The 23,321-nt window shown below is 47.9% G+C and overlaps 1 protein-coding gene and 1 pseudogene across 3 annotated transcripts; both read left to right on the top strand.

Moving 5' to 3' along the window:
* The first annotated feature begins 528 nt into the window (after window positions 1-528).
* Window positions 529-935, top strand: LOC141580720 (large ribosomal subunit protein eL22 pseudogene; annotated as a pseudogene).
* A 6,071-nt stretch (window positions 936-7,006) lies between these two features.
* LOC141580603 (placenta-specific protein 9) lies at window positions 7,007-19,732 on the top strand. Of its 3 annotated transcripts, XM_074382478.1 has the most exons (5): window positions 7,007-7,345; window positions 15,003-15,122; window positions 17,019-17,116; window positions 18,965-19,088; window positions 19,595-19,732. In XM_074382478.1, the coding sequence occupies exons 1-5, from the start codon at window positions 7,282-7,284 to the stop codon at window positions 19,603-19,605; spliced, it is 417 nt and encodes a 138-aa protein (XP_074238579.1). In that variant the 5' UTR covers window positions 7,007-7,281; the 3' UTR covers window positions 19,606-19,732. The 3 variants fall into 3 exon arrangements, with proteins under 3 accessions (XP_074238579.1, XP_074238580.1, XP_074238581.1); XM_074382480.1 differs by lacking the exon at window positions 15,003-15,122 and having other exon boundaries at window positions 7,009-7,345; XM_074382479.1 differs by lacking the exons at window positions 15,003-15,122; window positions 18,965-19,088; window positions 19,595-19,732 and adding an exon at window positions 18,148-18,625.
* Window positions 19,733-23,321: the final 3,589 nt, after the last annotated feature.

The following is a 23,321-nucleotide window of genomic DNA, read 5'->3' as shown; positions in this document are numbered from 1 at the left end:
AAGGAGGTAGATTAAAGGGGTATGTTTATTGCAGCACAATTCATAATTGCCAAGATACAGAACCACCGTAAGTGCCTATTGACCAATGAGTGGATTAAAAAAATGTGGTACATATACACCATGGACTAGTACTCAGCCATAAAAAGGAACAAAATAATGTCTTTTGCCGCAACTTGGATGGAGGTGGAGACTATTATTCTAAGTGAAGTAACTCAGGAATGGAAAACCAAATACCATATATTCTCACTTGTAAGTGAGAGCTAAGCTACGAGGACATAGGGACATGCACAGTGATGTAATGGACTCTGCAAACTCAGAAGTGAGCGTGGGTGGGGATGTGGGATAAAAACTACACACTGGGTAGGATGCACACTCCTTGGGTGGTGTGTGCACTAAAATCTCAGAATTCACCATTATGCAATTCATTCATGTAACTTAATATAATTGGTGCCCCCAAAGCTACCGAAATTGTATAACATGAATAACAATTTAAAAAGAAACATCTCCCTTTCTGCCTCCACTGCTGCCATGGCACCCATGAAAAAGATTATGGTGAAGCGGGGCAAAAAAAAAAAAAAAAAAATCAGATTCTGAAGATCACTCTGGACTGCACCCCCCCCAATAGAAGATGGAAACATGGGTGTTGCCAATTTTGAGCAGTGTTTGCAAGAGAGGGTCAGAGTGAACGGAAAGGCTGGGAAACCTGGTCGGGGGTGTGGTGACCATCGAAAGGAGCAAGAGCAAGATCACCGTGACACCCGGGGTGACTTTTTCCAAAAGGTATACGAAATATCACACTAAAAATGATTTGAAGAAGAGTCTACGTGATTGGTTGTGCATCACTGCTAACAGCAAAGAGAGTTATGAATTACGTTACTTCCAAATGAACAAGGACAAAGAGGAAGAGGAAGATGAGGATTAAATTTCATTTATCTGGAATATTTTGTATGAGTTCTTGAATGAAACTTGAGAATGAAAAACAAAAAAACCTCTTTTCTTTTTTCTTTTTTTCAGACAGGGTCTCTTGCTCTGTCACCCAGGCTGGCACACAGGGGTGTAATCACAGCTTACTACAGCCTCGACTTTCTGGGCTCCTACCATCCTTCCACCTCAGCCTCCAGAGTAGCTGGGACTACAGGTGTGTACCACCACACCCGGCTAATTTTTTATTTTTTTTGTAGAGACAGGGTCTTGGTATGTTGTCCAGGCTGGTCTTGAACTCCTGAACTCAAGCCATCCCCCCACCTCAGCCTCCTAAAGTGCTAGGATTACAGGGGTGAGCCACTATGTTCAACCTCAAAAGGACAATCTCAACCCATCGAGTTGCCCCCTCCTTTTCCTTCCCCCAACAGAGACATCCATCCACATTCACACTTCACTGGCTCACTCTCTCCGGCTCTAACTTCTGTGCCTTGCGTAGTAGCCCCTATCCGTCTGTGCAGAGTAGCTAGCCTTGCCCAGCGCTCACTGAGAGCTCTCCCGGCGTGGGTCTTCCTGCTACCTCTGGAAATCCTCTCTTGTGCCAAAGGGAGAAGACAAGGAGGCTTTGTACAGCTCAGGCCCTTCCAGCCACTGAAGCTCTTTTAAACGGGCTGTCTTTGACCTCATCTCTCTCCCCAGAGAGATGACCAGTCCCTATTCCTGTTTCCTTTGGCCCCTTGCCTCTGGGCCTGGGTCGGGAGAGCAAGCCCCTGCCAGATTCCCCACCACTTGTGCCCCGGCCCAGCCAGGCTGGGAGGACCGTGCGCATCTGTAGCATTGCCTGTGGAGGCAACACAGGTATCTGTGAGGCAAATCCCCAAATTCCTAACTAGTCGCTTTATGCCCTGGGCCATGTCCTAACTTCTCCAAGCCTCACATTCTGTATGCTCCCGTGACCCTGGCAGGTACCATCACAATCTGCGTGGATTGTGAGGCTACCTGCCAGGGTCACGGGAGTATTAAGTGAAAGAGAAATGGGTGCACATGTAGGCACTTCATTCATGCAGGTGGTTATGAGCGTTCTCCCCTAACTGCACAGGGCTTGGCCTTCTGAGCCCCCATATCCCATTTGTCCCTTTCTCACCTCCTCTCTTCTCCAGATTCTCTATTTAGTGTCTTTCCTGGGACTTGAGAGTCAAGAGGCCTGATAATGCTGAGGACTGTACTTTTGGAATCGGATCTACCTAACTTCCAGAGTGGGATATGCCACCCTCTAACCTTGAATCAAATATATTTAATAGATCTTTTTAATTTTTTAATGGGAATAGGGTATCTACTTGATAGGTTTACTGATGCAAGGACTAAATAGGCTAATGCATAGGCAGCCTTAGCACAAAACCAGGTTCAGAGAAATTTAGCAAAAAATAGAATAATAATAGGCCGGGCACTGTGGCTCATGCAGGTGATACCAGCACTTTGGGAGGCAGAGGCAGGCAGATCATCAGAGGTCAGGAGTTCAAACCGGCCTGGCAAACATGGCAAAACCCTGCCTCTACTAAAAATGAAAAATTGGCTGGTCATGGTGGCATGGGCCTGTAATCCCAGCTACTCAGGAGGCTGAGGCAGGAGAATCGCTTGAATCCAGGAGGCAGAAGTTGCAGTGAGCTGAGATCGAGCCACTGCACTGCAGCCTGAGCAACAGAGCAAGACTCTGTCTCAAAATAAATAAAGAAATAAGTAAAAATAGAATAGTAATAAATAGTGAGAGGTATCATTAGATCCAGCTGGCCCGGCATATGGTTGGCATATGTCTCTAGTTTCTGCCACTGATGCCAGTCTCCCCTATCGTTAATTTCACGGGTCACTTTAGAGAACACTGGAAGTAGGAGGTTTGTTAACTGGGTCCACTGGCTCCATATTACCATTCTGCCCAGGAGTTTCTCTTTACATGTTTGGGCTGGTTTCTGTTGGTATAAGGAAATAAGTTGATTTCTATCTTCATTTTATTATATTTTTTGAGATAAAGTCTCACTCTATCACCCAGGATGGAGTATAGTGACACCATCTTGGCTCACTGAAACCTCCGACACCTGGTTCAAGCAATTCTCCTGCCTCAGCCTCCCTAGTAGCTAGGATTACAGGCATGTGGTGCCACGCCCATCTAAGTTTTCTATTTTTAATGGAGACAGGGTTTTGCCATGTTGGCCAGGTTGGTCTTGAACTCCTGACCTCAAGTGATCTGCCTGTCTCTGCCTCCCAAAGTGCTGGGATTAATGGCGTGAGCCATCATGCCCAGCCAAACAGTTGTTGATAGTGGCATCTTTTTAAATTTTGTAATTTAATTATTTATTTACTTTTTGGAACAGTGTCTTACTCTGTCATCTAGGCTGGGGTACAGCGGTATGATCATAGCTCACTGCAGCCTCAAACTCCTTGGCTTAAGTGATCTTCCTGCCTCAGCCTCCCCAGTAATAAGCACATGCCACAACTCCTGGCTAATGTTTTTTCTTAAAAAAATTTATTTTCTTTTTTAATTTTTGGTAGAGATGGAGTTATGCTGTGTTGCCCAGGCTGGTTTCGAACTCCTGGGCTCAAGTGATTCTCCCACCTGGGCCTCCCAAAGTGCCGGGTTTATAGGCATGAGCCACCATGCCTGGCCAATAATGGCATCCTTACCTCAATCCTAGTTTAACAAAGAATTCATTTCTCCTTTCTCTTGTATGTACATGTAAACTATTTATGATAAAAAGTAGTTGACTGGGCATGGTGGCTCATTCCTGTAATCCCAGCACTTTGGGAGGCAGAGGCAGGAGGATCACTTGAGCCCAGGTGTTCGAGACTAGCCTGGGCAACACAGCAAGAGCCCACCCCCCTGCTTCTCTATTTAAAAATTTTTTTAATTTGAAAAATTATCAATACAAAAATTAAAAGGTAGTTATCTTGTTAATAAAAATGTCTTACTTCCTTTGTTTTAATCTTAAGTTTGTTGTTATTACTGTTTTTAAGTTAGCTAGGGCTGTTTAATTTCATTAAATATGGTTTCAGTATTTATTGAAATAATAAGTCTATTTTGCATTTTCGTTTCCTTGACCTTGTGACAGACATGAAGTATAGAGATTTTCCCAGAGCTCCCCTTGGAAATGAGTAGCTAGCAAGCTACTTTATGTTCAAAGTAGTGGCAAAAGGATTGGACCATGCCATAAGGAACATGAGGACATTGAGATATCCATTCAGGGAAAAATTTAAGTTTGATTCCTCCCTTGCAACCACATAACAATTCTAAGTGGCTTAGACATTAGACCTTGAGAAAACCTTAAAACCATTTGAAGAAAATGTAGAAAAACATCTTTGCAGCCTTGATTCGAGGAATCATAATCAAGTTGTAAACTCTATAAGTCATAAAAGAAAATATTGAGAGATCTGGTTACCTAATATTTAAAACTTGTGAATGATGAAAGACTCCACCAAGAAAGTTAAAGACAATGGAAGGCTGGGAGAAGATATTGCCAACATGTATGACAGACATTACATTAATAATCAGATTACAGAAAGGAAAGGGAGAAAAACAGAAAAAAGTAATTGAAGAGGCAAATAAAGATTAACTTCACTTATAATAAATAGTTGGTAAATAAAATAACAACAAGGTAACATTTTCCATCATCAAGCTGTCAAATTTTTAAATGATAAATATCCGGTGCTGGAGAACGCAGGTGACTGCTGGGTTTACACTTCAGGTAACTCCAATCCAGAAGTATTTATGTAAATGGCGCCCCCTGCAGCCCAATTCTACCAAGACCAACATGTACTCCAGTTCACGCTGGAACAGCGCTCAAAGACTCCTGTCCCTCCTGTGGGCTTAGTGACAATTTGAGGAACAGTTTTTGACCTACCTGGCAAAACGTAAAATGCCCTTTGACACATGATTCCTCTTCCAGCCTTTCAGAAATACATGAACTATGTACATAAAGATATATGCAAAAGTATGTTGATTAAAGCATATTTTATATCAGAGGAAAAAAGGAAGCAATCTACATGCACATCAATAGGGGGCTGTTTGGACAAATAATGCCGCTTGCATCTAATTCAATGGGATATTTTGTAATTCTTAAAAGGAATGAAGTGGAATTATCTGTACTCACATAGAATGATCAAGTTTTTTGTTTGTTTGTTTTTGTTTTTGTTTTATAAGACAAAGTTTTGCTCTGTTGCTCAGACTGGAGTGCAGTGGTGCAATCTTGGTTCTGCCACCTCTGCCTCCTGGGTTCAACCGATTCTCCTGCATCAGCCTCCTGAGTAGCTGGGACTACAGGCACCCAACACCACACTCTGCTAGTATTTTGTATTTTCAGCAGAGATGGAGTGTCACCGTATTGGCCAGGCTGGTCTCAAACTCCTGACCTCAGGTGATCCACCCACCTCGGTCTACCAAATAGCTGGGATTACAGGCGTGAGCCACTGCACCCAGCCAAGATTTAATGTTATGAATGAGACAAACACGAATGAAAGCCAGTCTTCAAAATATCTCTTATTTGATCTCATGTATATACATTTGTGTCTAATTATACATTAGACAGACAGGGATGCATGGAACTGGAACGGGCACAGCCTACCAAGCTGAGGGGACTGGACCCGAATCGTTGGATAGAGGGAATTCACAACAGAAAAGGCTTTCATGTTTACTCTGTATACTTAATTACTTTATGCTCTCCCACAACAAGAATGTATTGCATATGGTTTGTTTTTCTTCTTAATCTTAAATTCAGAATATAAGGTAGCCCACTGGCTCTGAGCTACAAGAATCCTTATGGGTTTGGCAGCTCTATGACAACTTTGCACCTGGCTAAACTATCAAGGAACGTCCTACTACCAAGCCTGAGACATTCTTGGCATTCCTGAAATAAATTCTTCTGAGGCCAGCTCATGTGGGCATCATAATCTCCTTGAAAGCTTTTGAAAGATCTAGACCTGGGGCCAGGCCCAGTGGCTCATGCCTGTAGTTCCAGAACTTTAGGAGGCTGAGGAGGGCGGATCACAACGTCAGGAGTTCGAGACCAGCCTGGCCAACATAGTGAAACTGCGTCTCTACTAAAAACACAAAAATTAGCTGGGTGTGGTGGCAGGTGCCTGTAATCCCAGCTACTCAGGAGGCACTGAGGCAAGTGAATTGCTTGAACCTGGGAGGCAGAGGTTGCAGTGAGCTGAGATTGTGCCACTGCCCTGCAGCCTGGGTGACAGAGCAAGACTTTGTCTTGATGATGATAATAAAATAAATAAATAAATAATAAATAATTTAGATTTGAGTCTGCCTCAGATTCTCGGGCTCAGAACCAGAATTTCTGCGTCTGAGGCTCTTATGTCGCTCTCAGGGAGGAAGAACTGGATCACTGGAACACAGAAGGCAGAGGGGCAGCCTTGATCTGCAAGGGCTCCAGTTAACCCCAATGGGGACCCTTGATGGACAAAGGCATTCTCCCAGGCTTGCTGATGAAAGCGTTCTACTTACAGCCAGGCAAGGCACTCAGGGCTCTGCAGCAGAGAAGTCAGAGCTGCAGCTTTTTTGCTTTGTGTTTTCACTAAACCTTAATTTGTTGTTGCACTTTGTTGAATGGGTGTGTCCCATAGGGGAAGTTTCCACTACTGTGTTCCAAACTTTGGACTGCTTGTGGAGTCTTACTTGTTACCTCATTAATAATGAATTAAATAAAACCTTTAGAATATGCTAATTTCATATCTTTACGAGTGTCACAATTTTACCCTTTTTTTTTTTAAGTACCAGTACCTTTTCATGTTGCTATCAGTCCCTTACCAGAGCAGCGAGTTTCTGGGTCTCCTTCATAGGGTCAGACACTGTTCCATGTCATTAGAATCAATTTCTTGTTCGTAAGTAGGCAAACAAAAGCTTCCACACTCCCAGGAGACAGGGATTCATATCCTGTGCCATGGCTGAGGGTAATGCCCAGGAAGGCACTTCTCTCCGAGCCTCAGTCTGCCCGCCTCTGAAATGGGCTCATAACGAACCCCTGACCCCAGGCTCCGCCGCCTAGAGCCAACGCCCTCACCCAATCCCTCCCCTTTCCTCCCGGGCTCCCAGGAGGCGCGGGGACTCCGGAGGAGGCCCTTTCCTTGGGAGGCGCCCGCCTGGCACGGTCAGCGCCTCAGCTCCCGGGATCTCTGGGCTCCGCGCTGCCCAAGGGGTGCAGAGGGGCCTCTGGAGGGGGCGGGTTCGCTCCAGCCAGAAAGCCCGGAGCCGCCCAGGAATTTTGGCTCGGACTAAGAGCATTTCCTCCCAGGCCGGCCGGGCGCGATCCGGGGAGGGCGGCTGCGGGCAGACGCGGCGCTGCGCTCGCCCGGGCCGGCAACATGCGGACCCTGCTCTGCGCGCTGGCCGGGCTGGCTCTGCTCCGCGCCGCGGGCGCTTCGGCTGGTGAGTGGGGCGCCGGGCGCGGCAGGGGACCCGCAGATCGCGAGGAAGGAATGGGCAAGAGAGAGACAGAGAGAGCCTGACACTACAGCGGGATGGAGAGAGAGGCGGACGCAGGGAGGGAGCGATGGAGAGAAAGACGGTGAGAGGAAACACGCAGAAAAAGGCAGAGAAGTAGAGCAACGGAGAGATAAAGAAGAGAGGGAAGAATAAATCGTGAAAAGGGAAAAGCAGAGGCCGAGACACAAAGACGCTTTGTAGATGAACAGAGATGAACTAAGACAGAAAGAAAAAGGAGTTAAAGAGACCAAAGGGAAGGAAAGAGAAAGAGTGACTGAAATGGCAAGGGGTGGAGGGAGAGAGGATATTGAAGCGAAGAGAAAGATTTGAGAGAGACCGCAAAGGAGAGAGAGGGAAGCTCAATGAGGGGAGTAGAGCTGGCAAGAGAGGAGCCAGGATCTGGGGTGGGAGGTCACAGCTGCTGGGCAGGGCAACCCGGGAGGCCAGCTGCATCTCAGAGGGCCAGTGGAGGCTCAGGCCTGACTTTATAGGACATTGTCTAAGAAGCCAGACTCCAAAGGGTGAGTGACCCAGGCCAGCTCAGCACAGCCTCAAGGAGCCAGGCAGGCGGGCCCAGGAGAAAGGCCACTGCTTCACCTGCCAGGTGGCCTCAGGTGGTTTTGCAGTTGGTGAGGAAGTCAGCCTCTCGGTTTCCAGGGAGCTTCTCTGGGGGACTGAGCTGTTTTGGGTGGAGGCGGGGCACTGGGTGGAGGTGGAGGGCTGTTAGGGAGGCAGAGGCTCTCCGGGTACTCCAGCAGCTGGGTTCCTGGCCTTTGACTCTCCCTTTTCTTTCCCCCAGCTCTCCCCTCAGCTTAATGTTGCCCCTTCACAGGTGAGGCTCAGGGTGACTCAGGTCAAGTGACTTACTAGACTGTAGTCTTGACTGTACACAGATGCTCATTCCACCACCCTGCACATTGCACAGGACTTTACAGTTTACAAGCCATGACCCCATTTAGTCAGGGACGGCTATGGCTCATTTTAGTTGTCCAGGTGAGGGGCAAGCTCAGATCTCACAGTGGTGCCAAGGCAGGGCCCTCACAAAACATCCAGGCCTCCTGCCCCCTCAGTCCTTGCCCCCGCCCAGGCAGAAGTGCCCTGTGCTAAGATAGAAGCCCCCATCCGCTTTCAGGGCCCAGTGAGCTGTGGGAGTGAGCACTTGGGGAAAGGATCCAGGCCAGCCCGCGTGATCCCTTACCTTGGCTGAGTCCTCTCCTTTCTCTGGGGCTGTTTCTTCCTCTGTCAATCAGGGAGAATGACACCCCCCCACACACACACAGGCCTGGCCTCAGGGATTAGATGAGAGAGGAAGTGCCCAGCAGGGAACATGCATCAACACACATTCTCTCAGATGACTCCGCTGATTTCTCTGAGCCTCACTTTCCCCACCTGTTAAAGATAACCACCAATGGCTTCCTCACAAGCTGTATGAGGAGCAGCTGGGACTCTGCCCAGCATAGAGTAGGGCCCCGTACACACCCTCTCATCCCCCTCTCCTTCACCCCCTCCCAGCTCAGCCCCAGGCTCCGGGAGCTGAGGGCACAAAGCAGCGCTTGTGCTTCTCCCAGAGGGAGGAGGGACTGTCCTGTCCACAAGTGGCTACTTTGGTGCCCCTTTTAGCCACAACTTGTATAGAGGACTTAAACTCACTTTTAAACGTTGTTTTTCTTTCTGATTATGCATGTTCATTGCTACAGATTAAGAAGAGAAGGATTTCGGGAGGCCGAAGCAGGCAGATCACAAGGTCAGGAGTTTGAGACCATCCTGGCTAACACAGTTAAATCCCGTCTCTACTAAAAATACAAAAAAATTAACCGGGCAAGGTGGCACATGCCTGTAGTCCCAGCTACTCTGGAGGCTGAGGCAGGAGAATCGCTTGAACCCAGAATGCAGAGGTTGCAGTGAGCAGAGATGGTACCCCTGCACTCCAGCCTGGGTGACAGAGCGAGACTCCATCTCAAAAAAAAAAAAAAAAAAAAAAAAAAAAAAAAAAAAAAGAGAGAAGAAGAAAAGGAGGAAAGTATTCATGATTAATGTAATTTCACACTGACTTCATACATTTTTGTGCATAATCTTTCAGATTTCAGATATCTCTTAACTTTTGATTATGAAAACTGTTGGATAAAAAAAGTACAAAATAATAGTATAGGAAAGAATCACATAATGTACTCAGCAACGCTGCTTCAACAAGTTTCAGTTCATGGGCAGTTTTATCTCATCTGCAGTCCTCAACCCCTCCCCTCCCTGGATTATGAAATCCAGGCATTGTATTTTCTTTCTTTCTTTCTTTCCTTCTTTTTTGCAACAGGATCTCATTCTGTCACCCATACTAGAATGCAGTGCCGCAATCTCAGTTCACTGCAACCTACACCCCGCCAGGTTCAAGTGATTCTCCTGCCTCAGCCTCCCAAGTAGCTGGGACTACAGGCATCCACCACCACACCTGACTGATTTTTGTATTTTGTAGAGACAGGGTTTCACCATGTTGGCCAGGCTGGTCTCGAACTCCTAGGCTCAAGTGATCCACCTGCCCTGGCTTCCCAAAGTGCTGGCAGGTGTGAGCCACTATGCCTGGCCTGACATCATGTATTTTCTTTTCTTTTTTCTTTCTTTTCTTCTTCTTCTTCTTCTTCTTTTTTTTTTTAAGACAGGGTTTCACCATGTTGTTCAGGCTGATCTTGAACTCCTGACCTTACGATCCACCTTCGTCGGCCTCCCAAAGTGCTGGGATTACAGGTGTGAGCCACTGTGCCCAGCCCATAGATTTTCATCTATAAATGTTTCCTTGTGTATCTCTAAGAGATAAGCACTCTTTTAATAAACATAACTGCAATGCCACGATCACAATCCAAAAAGAGTGTGTGATTGAACATCATTAAATATTCAATCACTGTTCAACTGTCTTTGATTGTGTCATATCTTTTTACAATTCATTTGTTTGATCCAAATAAGGTTACATATACTGCATTTGGGCAATATGTCTGTTAGATCTCTTTAAATATATAAGTTTTCCCACCCCTGCCCCCCTTTTTTTTCTTTAGATGAAGTCTTACTCTGTCTGGAGTGCTGTGGCTCAATCTCAGCTCACTGTAACCTCAGCCTCCCGGGTTCAAGTGATTCTCCTGCCTCAGCCTCTTGAGTAGCTGGGACTACAGGTGCACACACCCCTGATACCCAGCTAACTTTTGTATTTTTAGTAGAGACAGAGTTTTGCCATGTTGACCAGAATGGTCTTGATCTCCCGACCTCGGGATCCACCCACGTCGGCATCCAAAAGTGCTGGGATTACAGGTGTGAGCCACCATGCCCAGCTTTTTTTTTTTTTTTTTTTTTTTTTTTTTTTTTTTTTTTTTTTTTACTTAATTGTTTTGTTGTTGAAGAAACTAAGTTTGTTCTGTAAAGTTTTCCACATTTAGATTTTGCTAATTGCATCCCTTTGATGTCATTTAAATACTTCCATCTCTTATATTTTCTGTAAATTGAGATCTATCTCTTGCTTGTTCGACTTTCAACTTGGTTTATTTTATTTTTGAGACAGTCTCATTCTGTCACCCAGGCTGCAGTGCAGTGGTGCAATCTCGGCTCACCACAACCTCTGCCTCCCAGGTTCAAGCAATTCTCGTGCCTCAGCCTCCTGAATAGCTGGAATTATAGATGCCGTACCAGCATGCCCAGCTAACTTTTGCTTTTTTTAGTAGAAATGGGGGCGGGTGTGGAGGTGGATTTCACCATGTTGGCCAGGCTGGTATCGAACTCCTGACATCAAGGGATCGGTCAGCCTCTGCCTCCCAAAGTACAGGGATCACAGGTTGTTAGCCACCACGCCCGGCCCCAATCTTGGTTTCTTTCAGCAGCACTCAGAGAAACCTTTATTCCCTGATGGCCTTTTAGACCATCAGCCATTACGCCCGGCCCACATTTTGGAGTTTTTTATAGAATCATCTGAAGAATAGTGTTCTGCTGCTTTCAAAAATAATCAAAACCCATGGATGGTTTTGAATGAATCGTACATCTTTTTACAAGTATTGGATGTGGTAAAGTTTATTATTCTATTACATTGAATGTGTCCAGGGTTGCTTTTCAAAGCAGACCCTTCAAAGAGTGTGACTTTGATAATTCAGAAGATACAGCAACACCTTTCAGAGACGCCACTGAGAAAACATTTCTCATTGCCCAGCATGCAGAAATCATCTGCCTTGTAGCACTTTCTTACTGTTTGGGTTCAGATACAAAAGGTCTCCCCATAAGGCCCGGAAGTAGAGGGAGCAGTACTTCAGCCTCAGAGGATGGCACCCAGGGGCCACGTCTCTTTAACTGGGGCAGCCAGCCCAGCCCAGCCCTCCCCTGGGGCCTCCGGACTCCACAGCAGCCTGTTCTCACCAGCACAGGATGCCCCACCCATGGCCACCATCCAGGGTGCGCTTCAGGCCCTGAGCAGGAGCCAGGCCAGAGAAAACAACGCAGCATCCAAGGAGGTCCATTTCCCAACTGGCAGGGCCCAGGAGGGCGGGAGGAAAGGAAGGAAGGGAGCCCTGTGGGGCCACAGCCTTGGCTGCTCAGGGTTAATGATCAGAATCCTTCAGCCTTTTCCACTCCCCTTGTCTGAGCCGCTGACAGCCCCATGGGTGCACGTGTGTGTCTACTAATTTTTTTTTTTTTTTTTTTTTTTTACAAGACAGGGTCTTTGTTGCCCAGGCTAGAGAGCAGTGGTGCAGTCGTAGCTGACTGTAGTCTCAAACTTCTGGGCTCAAGTGATTCTCCTGCTTCAGCTTCCCAAATACCTGGGACTACAAGCATATGCCACCAATCCTGTCTAATTTTTTTTTTTTTTTCCTTAGAGAGAGAGTCCCACTATGTTGCCCAGTACGGTCTCTAACTCCTGGCTTTAAGTGGTCCTCCTGCCTTGGCCTCCCAAAGCTCCGGGATTACAGGTGTGAACCACTGAGCTCAGCTCTCGTAGCCCATTTTTGAGGCCTCTCTGCGGCCTCCAAATGACATCGAAGAATTAAGGATGAGCTACATGGGGAAGTGAGGGCCTCAGGCCCACCCCATCCTATTTTATGGAGGAGGCAGCAGAGGCTCAGGGAGGATAAGAGACTCTCACAATCCCACAATCATCAGTGGCTGAACCAGGCTGAGGACAGGGGTCTCCAGCGTGTTTGCTGACATGATGCGTTCAAGTCAGCTCCGTGGGGAGGATCTGGTGGGGACGGAGCAGGCGGTCCAATGTCAGGCCCTGCTCCAAGCTTGCTCTCTCAGATGTGCTCCGTGGAGGCCCCGATGAGCTCACGGACAGTTGCTCCAGGGGGCACAGAGCACAGTTTTGTCCAGATGTGAAGGATTAGCGCTGAGCCACGTGGGGAGCGACCTCAGCCCAGCCTTTTCCCTGGAGGGGATTTGGAGCCAAGTTAGACCTCATTACAGACTCTAGAGAACAGGGTGTTTTAGGCCAGTGGAGAGGAGCAGGCTCTGGTTGTTCTTGACTTCCAGCGCAGCCTGACTCCCACTTGGCTGGCAGGGTCACACTGTGCCCTTCTGGCCTGAGCCTGGGAGAAGTGTGTGAGGGGAGAGTGGCTGGGGTCTGGGGGAGGGCAGGTGAGGCTCAGGGGAAAGGCCTGGCCAAAGGCCTCTGGACAGAGCTAGCAGACGGTGTGTGTATCCACAGACTCATGACGACAGGCCCTCCCCAGGATGGCCACTCTGTGGGTGAGAACAGCTCTTCCGACCCGCTCAGAGCTTTTCCTCTCCAAGCTGATCAGCCCAGTTTCAGCTGAAACAGAGTTAAAATTTGGAGTCCCAGTCTGGGTGCGATGCCTCACACATATAATTCCAGCACTTTGGGAGGCCAAGGAAGGTAGATCACTTAAGCCCAGAAGTTTGAGCTTAGACTGGACAACGTGGTGAAACCCCATCTCTACAAAAAATACAGTTTAGCCAGGCATGGTAATGTGTGCCTGTAGTCCTAGCTACTCTGGAGGCTGAGGTGGGAGAGTTGCTTGAACCCGGGAAGCAGAGGTTGCAGTGAGCCATGATCATGCCTCTGCACTTCATCCTGGGTGACAGACTGAGACTCTGTTAAAAACAAAACAAAACAAAAAAAACAAGAGTCATAGCCTCCTCTAGACCTGCTCCTGCCTCTTAGGTGCCTTCTCAGGATGTGGGGCCAGGATGGAGCATAGCCCCCAGGTGGGGCCTCTCTCTCTGAATATTTTACATGGATGCCTGCAGCCCACGATGGCTACTGCTTTCTACTGACAACCCCATCAGACAGCTGGCGTTTATTATGGAGCGTTTCAAACCACACCCACAACAGTAGAGAGAAAAGCTGAATGTACCCCTGGGTGCTCATCACCCAGCTCCAACAATTAGCAGCTCTCAGCCCATCTTGTTTGCTCCAAACATCCACGCAGGCCTCCCCCGCATCCCCACCCAGGCCTGGATTATTTGGAAGTAAATCCAAGACAGCATAACATTTCATCTGTAAATATTTCAGTATGGGTCTTTAAAAGACTTGCCTTAAAAAAATAACCAAGACACCATTATCATGTCCTCCTGCCTCCCCACATTCAGGAATAACACCATTATCTTTTGAAGAGTCTTTTCTAAGTTTAGTGGAGGGAAATAATGAAAAGGAAAATTCGCAAAACAGATTGTTCTCCACAAAAGATGCTCGGATTGGAAGGACGTTTTGTCCCTGGTCTTGTTCTTATCCCTGAGTGGAAGAGCTGAGAGCTAGATAGAGTTGGAATCAGAAAATCACAAGGCAGGGGGCCCCACTTTGATGAGTTGAAGCCAGGAGGTCAGGGTGCCTGAGGTCCAGGCATTTGCTGATGGTGTGAGCTTGGGCAAATCACTTGGCCTCTCAGAGTTACACGTCCATCATCAGCTCTGTGCTATCTCAAGACCTGCCCCGCTTCTAGACAAGTGCAGATGGCCCCTTGGCCAACCCATCCAACACCAAGGTCTTAAGCTACAAGCATGGCATCTAGAGAGCTCAAGTTCCATAACTGTCCCCACACTGAGCTTTGGATGCCCACATCCAGGGCCACAGCCTTGATATTGTCACTATCTGAAGCCGCTCTAGCTGTAAAAGCTAAAATTGCAATATTCTTTACCTCCTGTTCCTCCTGTAATTCCTAAGACCTCCAGTCTCTTCAGCCCCTGACTTCTCCCAGTTTATTGGCCCTCTCCTTGGCCTCATTTCCTTCCTTATCCCAGCTGGATTCCAGGGCTCCTCTCCTAAACCCCTGGCTGGTCAAATCTCAGCTCGTTGGCCCCTTGCCTCCACCACATCCACCCTGCAGACTCCATCCAGCCGTGTGGCTTTGCTGTGGAGCACTGCTGCGGGAGGACTCGCACTTCCAGGATTCCTTGTTGAAGCCGGCTCATTCTGCATGGTCCTCCTACCCTGCCTTTCTCATTCTGCACATCCCCTTTTGAAGCCCTCTCTTTATTCAAGTCCCTTACCTGGTGGTGCACTGATGGACTGGCTCTCAAAAAGAAAAACAGGGGCGCGGGGTTGGTGATTTCTGGGGTGTAAATGTTCTCATCATGGCCACCATTTTTTTTTCTTTTTACTTAAAAGTTTTTTTCTTTTAAGGGATGGGGTCTCAGTGTGTTGATCAGGCTGGTCTCAGACTCTTGGCCTCAAGTGATCCTCCCACTCAGCCTCCCAAAGTGCTAGGATTAAAGGCACAAGCCACCATTTCCAGCCCCCGTGGTCAGTATTTTAACGTCTGTGTTTAGTAACCTACTCATAGAATTCTTGAAATTTTAACAGCTAGCTCTCTTCCCTACGTGTTCTGTGTCTTACTGCACAGAGTAACAGAGCCCATCAGGCAGGAGCTCACTCCACTTTCTGGCCCTCTAGTTAGATGGTTTACCTTTGCCCATTTTTGTGCGTTCCCGGTCTCCTTCCAGATGTGTTCCCACCCTCTCTGGATCCTGGGCCTCCCATCAATTCAGGAAGGGCATTCCTTTGCTTCTTCTGTCTCCCTTTGTCCCTCAGGCTGTAAACATCATTGTGTTTTCCAATGCTTAAAACACACACACACACACACACACACACACACACACACACACCCATAAATACTTCTCTAGACCTTGTGATCCAATCTCCTTTCCTTCACAGCCAAGCTTTGTGAAATTGTCCACAATCCAAGTTTCTATCCCCAGCCTCACCTTCCCTTCGCATCTCACCATAATGCAAACTCTGCTTTTCCTCCACCACTCCTAAAAGTGCTGGGGCGACATCTAACAAGGGCCTTTCCTGTGCTCTTTTTCCAGTCCTTATCTCGCTAGACCTCCTCACTGCTTTCGGCCATGCTGACCTTTTTTTCTGCAGCGTCTGTAAAGCTTGGCTGCTCTTGACTTCTGGGGCAGCACTCTCCTTCTTGAGTGTCAGCGTTCCCCAAGCTTCCAGCCGACTCTGATGCCTGACAGGCGTCTCGGGGTTACCAACTCTGAAACCTCAGCTTGGAATCAGGGCTCTTAGACTCCTGCCTGAGGGTTGATGCTGCCTGGAAGAGCTGACTCGAGGAGAACAGTGGAATGGCGGATCCTCTGCTTATGAGTAGTGACTTTGGACACACACTTTCACCCCTCTATGCATCAGTTTTCTTACGTGTAGGTTGGGCGTAACAACAGGTTGTTGGAGAGGTTAACTTAGCACCCTACGTGGTGCATGGTAAGCACTCATCACATGCCAGCCGTTACTAACGGGTCCCAGTGTCAGTGCTGCTGTTGAAATACCTCCTCTCATTTTCATCCTCATATTCCTACAGCTACTGCCTCTGCTCATCACTTCCCCTTCATCCCTCTTACCCTGATGCTGCAGTAACTTCCTGCCTTCAAAGGCATCTCCCTCCAGTCTATTCCCTATATCTTAAAAATTCATGTTTGACTCCGTGACTCTTCTGTGAAAATAAACCCCCTTGGCTCGGCGTGGTGGCTCACGCCTGTAATTCCAGCACTCTGGGAGCCTGAAGCGGGAGGATCACCTGAGGTCAGGAGTTTGAGACCAGCCTGACCAACATGGTGAAACCCCATCTCTACTAAAAATACAAACATTAGCCAGGCATGGTAGCAGGCCCTTGTAATCCCAGCTACTCGGGAGGCTGAGACAGAAGAATCACTCGAACCTGGGAGGCGGAGGTTGCAGTGAGCCCGGATTGCCCCCCAAACATGCATCAGACCCGATTTATTAAAGCCTCTGGGCTAAAGCTCTGCCCCCTTGGTTTGATTTCCAGGCTTTCCCTCTCCAGTCTCTCTCCCGACCACCCTGTATCCCCAGCCACTGCAGGCTCCCTGCAGGGTTTGCACACTGAGCCATGCCCTTTCGGGCCTCTCCGTCATTGCGGTTGCCATTCTCCCTGGCTGGAGCCCGTCCTCCCTTCCTCCCTGGGCTTCACCTCCCTGAGGAAGTCCATGTGGGCCTGCAGGTGACCGGCGGGATTGAGATGGCTGGCACTCACACACTGACCCCCACCAGGGCCTTCCTCTGCTTGCTCTTGCCTTGGCTTTGGGGACCGACCTCACTTGAGCCCAGTGTTTACAGGAGTCTCTGGCATGATGGCAAAGCAAGGGCCCCGCAGTGACAAGACTTGTTTCCCCACAGCTGCAGAACCCTTTAGCCCTCCCCGAGGAGACGCAGCTCAGAGCACAGCGTGTGACAGACACATGGCTGTGCAACGCCGTCTGGATGTCATGGAGGAGGTAACAGGGTGGTTTGGAAGGACATGTGGGGTCAGGACCACCTTCTAAGATGGTTTTTTGTTTGTTTGTTTGTTTGTTTTGAGAAGGAGCTTTGCTTTTGTTGTCCATGCTGGAGTTCAATGGCACGATCTCGGCTCACCACAGCCTCCTCCTCCCGGGTTCAAGAGGTTCTCCTGCCTCATCCCCGCAAGTAGCTGGGATTGCAGGCATACGCCACCGCGCACAGCTGATTTTATATTTTTAGTAGAGATGAGGTTTCTCCATGTTGGTCAGGCTGGTCTCAGACTCCCGACTTCAGGTGATCCGCCCACCTCCTCCCCCGAAAGTGCCGGGATTACAGGCGTGAGCCACCAGGCCTGGCCTAGGAGGGTGTTTTTATGGGCAGATGCAAGCTTGCTTTGGAATGTCAGGCCATACAGGCCAGTCTTGCACTGTGGCTGCCTTGTCCAACATCACCCTCCCATCTAGGCTGTCAGGCCGGCCAGCCCCCAGTGGACTCTGCTTCCCCCAAGGCCGTATTTGCCCACACACAGATATTTCTGCATCAATACTGGATGGGAGGTGGAAATTCAGTCACTGTTTTGTTACTTAGCCATGATTCCTAACCTGTGTGGAAAAAAGCTTACATTTGTATTGTTGCAAGACTTTAACTGAAATTGAGCATTCCTGTTCATCATAAATACAGACAGCAAGCAGTGGTATTAACAGTACTATAACTTTGTCATCAACAGAAATCCAGATAATTTCATCTTGTTCTTGTTATGAATACCTCAACACATCATTTATACCCTTCCTATGTCAACATTTCTGTTGTGATTAGGCCTGATGTTAAATTGTGTGATTTAGTGAGTTAATAAATTTTTTTTTTTTGGTAGAGATGAGGTTTTGCTATGTTTCCCAGGCTGTCCTTGAACTCCTGAGCTTAAGCCATCCACCCACCTCAGCTTCCCAAAGTACTGGGATTACAAGCATGAATCACTATGCCGGTCAATACATATGTTATATCCAAAGTTTAAATTTTTATTTTACAGAGTCCTGCTCTGTTACCCAGGTGGAATTCATGGTTCAGTCTCAGCTCACTGCAACCTCTGCCTCCAGGGTTCCAGCGATTCTCATGCCTCAACCTCCCGAGTAGCTGGGACTACAGACATGCACCACCATGCCCGGCTAATTTTTTGTATTTTTGGTAGACATGGGATTTCTCCATGTTGGCCCGACTGGTCTCAAACTCCTGACCTCAAGTGATCTGCCCGCCTCGGCCTCCCAAAATTCTGAGATTGCACGTGTGAGCCACTGTGCTGGGCCAAAAAGTTTAATTTTTAATAATGAATAATTCAGTGCAATTGATGCCCTTGGTGATTCTATACGCTTTATTTTTGTCATTTAAGGCATTATTCTGAGAAGAAGTCTGTAGGCTTCACCACACTGCCAGTGGGGTCCATGGCATACACAGGGGAAAAAATAACTATTGAGAACCCTGAGTAAATTTCAAAATCCCAAATCTGTCATTCGGCAGAGCCACCACCAGGGGGCGGAGCAACAAAAGAAATGTGAGCGCCAGGCTGCAGAGTCCCAAAAGGGAGAAGGTATTCTAAAGGCGTTTCATCCAACCCCGTGACTGAGTGCCAAAAAGGAAGGAGCCTTAGAGAGCGAGCCCCCTAGGATATTGTCATCTGGGGAAACTGAGGCAGGTAGGGGCAGAGCCTGAGTGAGGAAAACCCAGGCCCCGCAGCGCCCAGCCCTTTCCCACCGCACCCGCTGGGCCGCTGGCTGCTCCTTAGGGCCTTAGCTGATGAAGCAGAGTGCGGCACCACTCCTGTCCTCGACTTTGCCCCCTTCCCGCAATAGATGGTAGAGAAGACCGTGGAGCACCTGGCGACAGAGATGAAAGGCCTGCTGGGCCTGCTGGAGGGGCTGGCCTGGAACCTGCCCCCGGGACCCTCGAGCCCCGCCCCCGACCTCCTCGGAGAAGGTGAGCAGTAAAGGTGGCAGAGGACAAGCTCTGGACTGCTGTCATCGGGGGCTGGGCAGGCGAGACGGAGGGGCTGCTCCACCGCACAGGTGTGGGCTGGACGGCAGGGAGGGCCCCAGCGCCCCCGGGGACGGAAGCGGGACGGCATCACCCTCCTCCCCAACCCACACCCGGTCGCTGCCGCCCAGTGTCAGACGAAATTCTGGAAGAGCCGGCGCTACATGCCATCTCAGCACAGCCCAGAGAGGAGAAGCTGCGTCCTTCATTGGCCTTCGCCGGACTAAAGCTCCTCAGCCCCTTTCATTTCCCCCTGAGACGCCACTCCTGTCCCACCCCAAAACCCTCCCAGGGAAGACGGCACCCCACTGATCAGGCAGGGATGGAGGTGCACTTTGCTCTCTCCTTGATCCCCGTGTCCCGAGGGGCTGGGGAAGGGAGGGTAGAAACTGTTGAGCAGCACCGGCCGCACCCCAGCTTGCTCACTGGAGGCCGCCGCTTTCTTTCAGATGGCTTCTGAGCCCCGGAGCTGGAGCCCAGCAGCTGGAGGTGGTGCACCTGCCAGGCAGCACCCTCTGAGAGCCAGCCCTGTCCGCTCGCCTTCCTTCCGCAGCTTCGTGTGAAATAAAAGCTACTCCTTCCGTCTCCTCTGTGTCTGCTGACGGAGTAACCCGTTCAACTACAGCCCCCTCTCCCTCCACTTCCATGCCTGGAGGAGGCCTGCGACCCCCTCCAGGCTCAGACCTGGGGACACCCCCGTTCCCGCCATCTGTGCTTTAGCCCTCTTTATTTACAGGAGCGGATGAGCAGAGGTTGATTCACCGAGGTGGGGGCCCTTCGCGTGGCGTTGCTTCTCAAAATGTGGCCATAGATGAAAAGCAAGGGGACCAGGGTCTCAGGCCCCACCCAGACTTCTTAATCCAAATCTGCATTGCAGTGAGACCCCCAGGGAATGTATGTGTCCATTAAAGTGGTTTGTTGTTTTTTTAAAAAAAATTCCTAGGAAGTGAAATTCAATGTAAAATTCATCATTTTAACCATTTAAAATTGTACAAGGCTGGGGACAGTGGTTTACGCCTATAATCCTAGCACTTTGGGAGGCCAAGGTGGGAGGCTCACTTGAGCCCAGGAGTATGAGGCCACCCTGGGCAATATGGTGAAACCCTATCCCTGCAAAAAATACAAAATATAGCCTGGCATGGTGGCATGTGCCTGTAGTCCCAGCTACTCAGGAGGTTGTTGTGGAAGGATCACCTGAGCCCAGGAGGTCAAGGCTGTGCTTAGCCATGATGGTGCCACTGCACTTCAGCCTGGGTGACAGAGTGATGGCCTGGGTGACCTTGTCTCAAAAAGAAAAAATCATACAAGTGCAGTGGCTTCTAGTATATTCACAAGTTGTCAGTCATCACCACCAGTTCCAGAACATTATTCTTATTCTCACTCTAGAAAGAAACTCTGTACCTATTAAGCAGACACATCCCATTCCCAATCTCCCAACCCCCTGGAAACCACTGATCTCTGTCGCCATGAACTTGCCTATTCTGGACATTTTAAATACAGTACTCCCGCTTTACCTGTGGTTTCACTTTCCATCGTTTCAGTCACCTGCAGTCAACCACAGTCCTAAAATATTAAACCCCAGAAATAAACAACATATGAGTTTTCAATTGTGCATCATTCTAAGTGGCGTGATGAAATCTCTTGCCATCCCCCTTCATCCCACCCCGGACATGAATGCTTCCTTTATCCACCATGGTCCACGCTGCCTACACTTCCTGCCTGTTAGTCACTTAGCAGCCTTCTCAGTTACCAAATCAATGGCCACACGATCACAGCGCTTGTGTTCCAGCAACATTTCTTTTACTTAATCAAGACCCAAAGTGCAAGAGCAGTGTTGCTGGCATATGGTGGTTGGTTTTCATGCAACTTTCCCTTCACAGAGGCTGGCATATTGTTCTAATTGTTCTCTTTTATTCTTAGCTATTGTTGCTAATCTCTTACAGTGTCTATTTTATAAACCTTATCGTAGATATGCATGCATCAGAAAAAAAATAGTATAATAGGATTAGATACTATTGTGGTTTCAGGCATCCACTAGAGGTGTTGAAATGTATCCCCTGAAGGTAAGGGGTGCTACTGTAAATAGAATCAGATGATACCTAGCCTAGCTGTATCTGGCTTCTTTCTCTGATCATGTTTTGTGTGTGTGTGTGTGTGTGTGTGTGTGTGTGTGTGTGTGTTTTGAGACGGAGTTTCGCTCTTGTTACCCAGGCTGGAGTGCAATGGCGTGATCTCGGCTCACCACAACCTCCGCCTCCTGCGTTCAGGCAATTCTCCTGCCTCAGCTTCCTGAGTAGCTGGGATTACAGGCACACACCACCATGCCCAGCTAACTTTTTGTATTTTTAGTAGAGACGGGGTTTCATCTTGTTGACCAGGATGGTCTCAATCTCTTGACCTCGTGATTCACCCGGCTCGGCCTCCCAAAAGTGCTGGGATTACAGGCGTGAGCCACCGCGCCCGGCTTGTTTTTGTTTTTAAGACGGGGTTTCACCATGTTGGTAAGGCTGGTCTTGAACTCCCGACCTCAGGTGATCTGCCCGCCTTGGCCTCCAAGGTGCTTGGATTACAGGCGTGAGCCACCGCGCCCGGCCCCTGATCATAATGTCTTCAAGGGCTGTCCGTATTGTAGCATGTATCAGTGCTTCATTCCTTCTTATGGATGACTAATGTTCTCTTGTATGAATATACCACATTTTATTCATTTATTCATCAATTCATGGATATTTGGGTTGTCCGTACTTTTGGCTATTATGAGTAATGTTGCTATGAACATCCGTATACGAGTTTTTGTGTCAATATTTGCTTTTTTATTTGTTTGGGGTCTATATGCAGGAATGAAGTTGCTGAGCCATATGGTAAGTCTGATGTTTAACTTTCTGAAGAACCACCAAGGGCTTGTTTCGCAGCTGTACTGTTCTATATTCCCACCAGCAATATTCACTGTGGGTTTTTCCCCTTTAGCAGGTTGAGACATTTTCCTTCTATTCTCAGTTTGTTAAGTGTTATTTTTCTGCATCAATTGAAATGATCATGTGATTTTTTCCCCTTTCATTTTATTAATTACATGCATTAAATTTTTTTTTGTGTGTGACAGTCTTGCTCTGTTGCCCAGGCTGAAGTCCAGTGGCAAGATCTCGGATCATTGCAACCTCCATCTTTGGGTTCAAGCAATTCTCCTGTCTCAGCCTCCCGAGTAGCTGGGCTTACAGGCTGCCCACGACCACACCCGGCTAATTTTTGTATTTTTAGTAGAGACGGGGTTTCGCCATGTTGGTCAGGCTGGCCTTGAACTTCAGACCTCAGGTGATCCACCTGCCTCTGCCTCCCAAAGTGCTGGGATTACAGGCTTTGAGCCACTGTGCCAGACCTGATTTTTGCATATTAAATGACCCATACATTCCTAGGATAAACTTCACTTGGTCATGGTGTATAATGCTTTTAATATGCTGCTGGATTTAGTCTGCTAGCATGTTGTTCAGGAGTTTTGCACCTATATTCATAAGACTTATTGGTCTGTAGGGTATTTTTTCTTGTAATGTCTTTGTTTGCCTTTGGTACTAGGCTAATACTGGCCTCATAGAAAGAGTTAGGAAGTGTTTCCTCCCTTGCTTGCTTATTTATTTATTTAGGTAAGAGTTTGAGAAGGATTGGTGTTACTTCCTTAAATGTTTGCTATAATTTACCAGTGAAGGCCCTGGCCTTTTCTTTGTTGGTAGGTTTTTGATCACAGATTTCATCTCTTTACTTTCTATAGATCTATTCAGATTTTTTATTTTTCCTTGAGTCAACTTTGGTAATTTGTGAGTTTCTAGGAATTTGTCTATTTTTATCCAGATTATCTAATATGTTGGTATACAATTGTTTATAGTATTTTTTGTAATCCTTTATTTTTTCTTAGTAAGGTTTTTAGTGATGCATCTGCTTTCATTTCTGATTTTAGTAACCGAGTCTTGAGTCTTGTATCTCATTCATTCACTGTCTCTCTCTGTGTGAGACAGAGTCTGGCTGAAGGTTCGCCAATTTTGTTGATCGTTTCAAAGAACCATTTTGCTTTTGTTCTATTGATTCTATTGCTTTTCTATTCTCCATTTTCTTTATCTGCACTCCAACCTTTATTATTTCTATCCCTCTGGTTGCTTTTGGTTTAGCTTGCTCTTTGTTTTCTAATTCCAT

Source organism: Saimiri boliviensis, chromosome 12, assembly GCF_048565385.1.
Source record: "Saimiri boliviensis isolate mSaiBol1 chromosome 12, mSaiBol1.pri, whole genome shotgun sequence".
Lineage (NCBI taxonomy): Eukaryota > Metazoa > Chordata > Mammalia > Primates > Cebidae > Saimiri > Saimiri boliviensis.
The sequence above is the reverse complement of the archived record's forward strand: the minus strand, read 5'-3'. Positions and strand labels throughout refer to the sequence as shown.

Coding starts and splice junctions, on each gene's coding strand:
- LOC141580603 (XM_074382478.1), top strand. CDS start 7,282: ATGCGGACCCTGCTCTGCGCGCTGGCCGGGCTGGCTCTGCTCCGCGCC. Junction 7,346..15,002: donor CGCCGCGGGCGCTTCGGCTG/GTGAGTGGGGCG, acceptor TTTTCTTTTAAG/GGATGGGGTCTCAGTGTGTT. Junction 17,117..18,964: donor GTCTGGATGTCATGGAGGAG/GTAACAGGGTGG, acceptor TTCCCGCAATAG/ATGGTAGAGAAGACCGTGGA.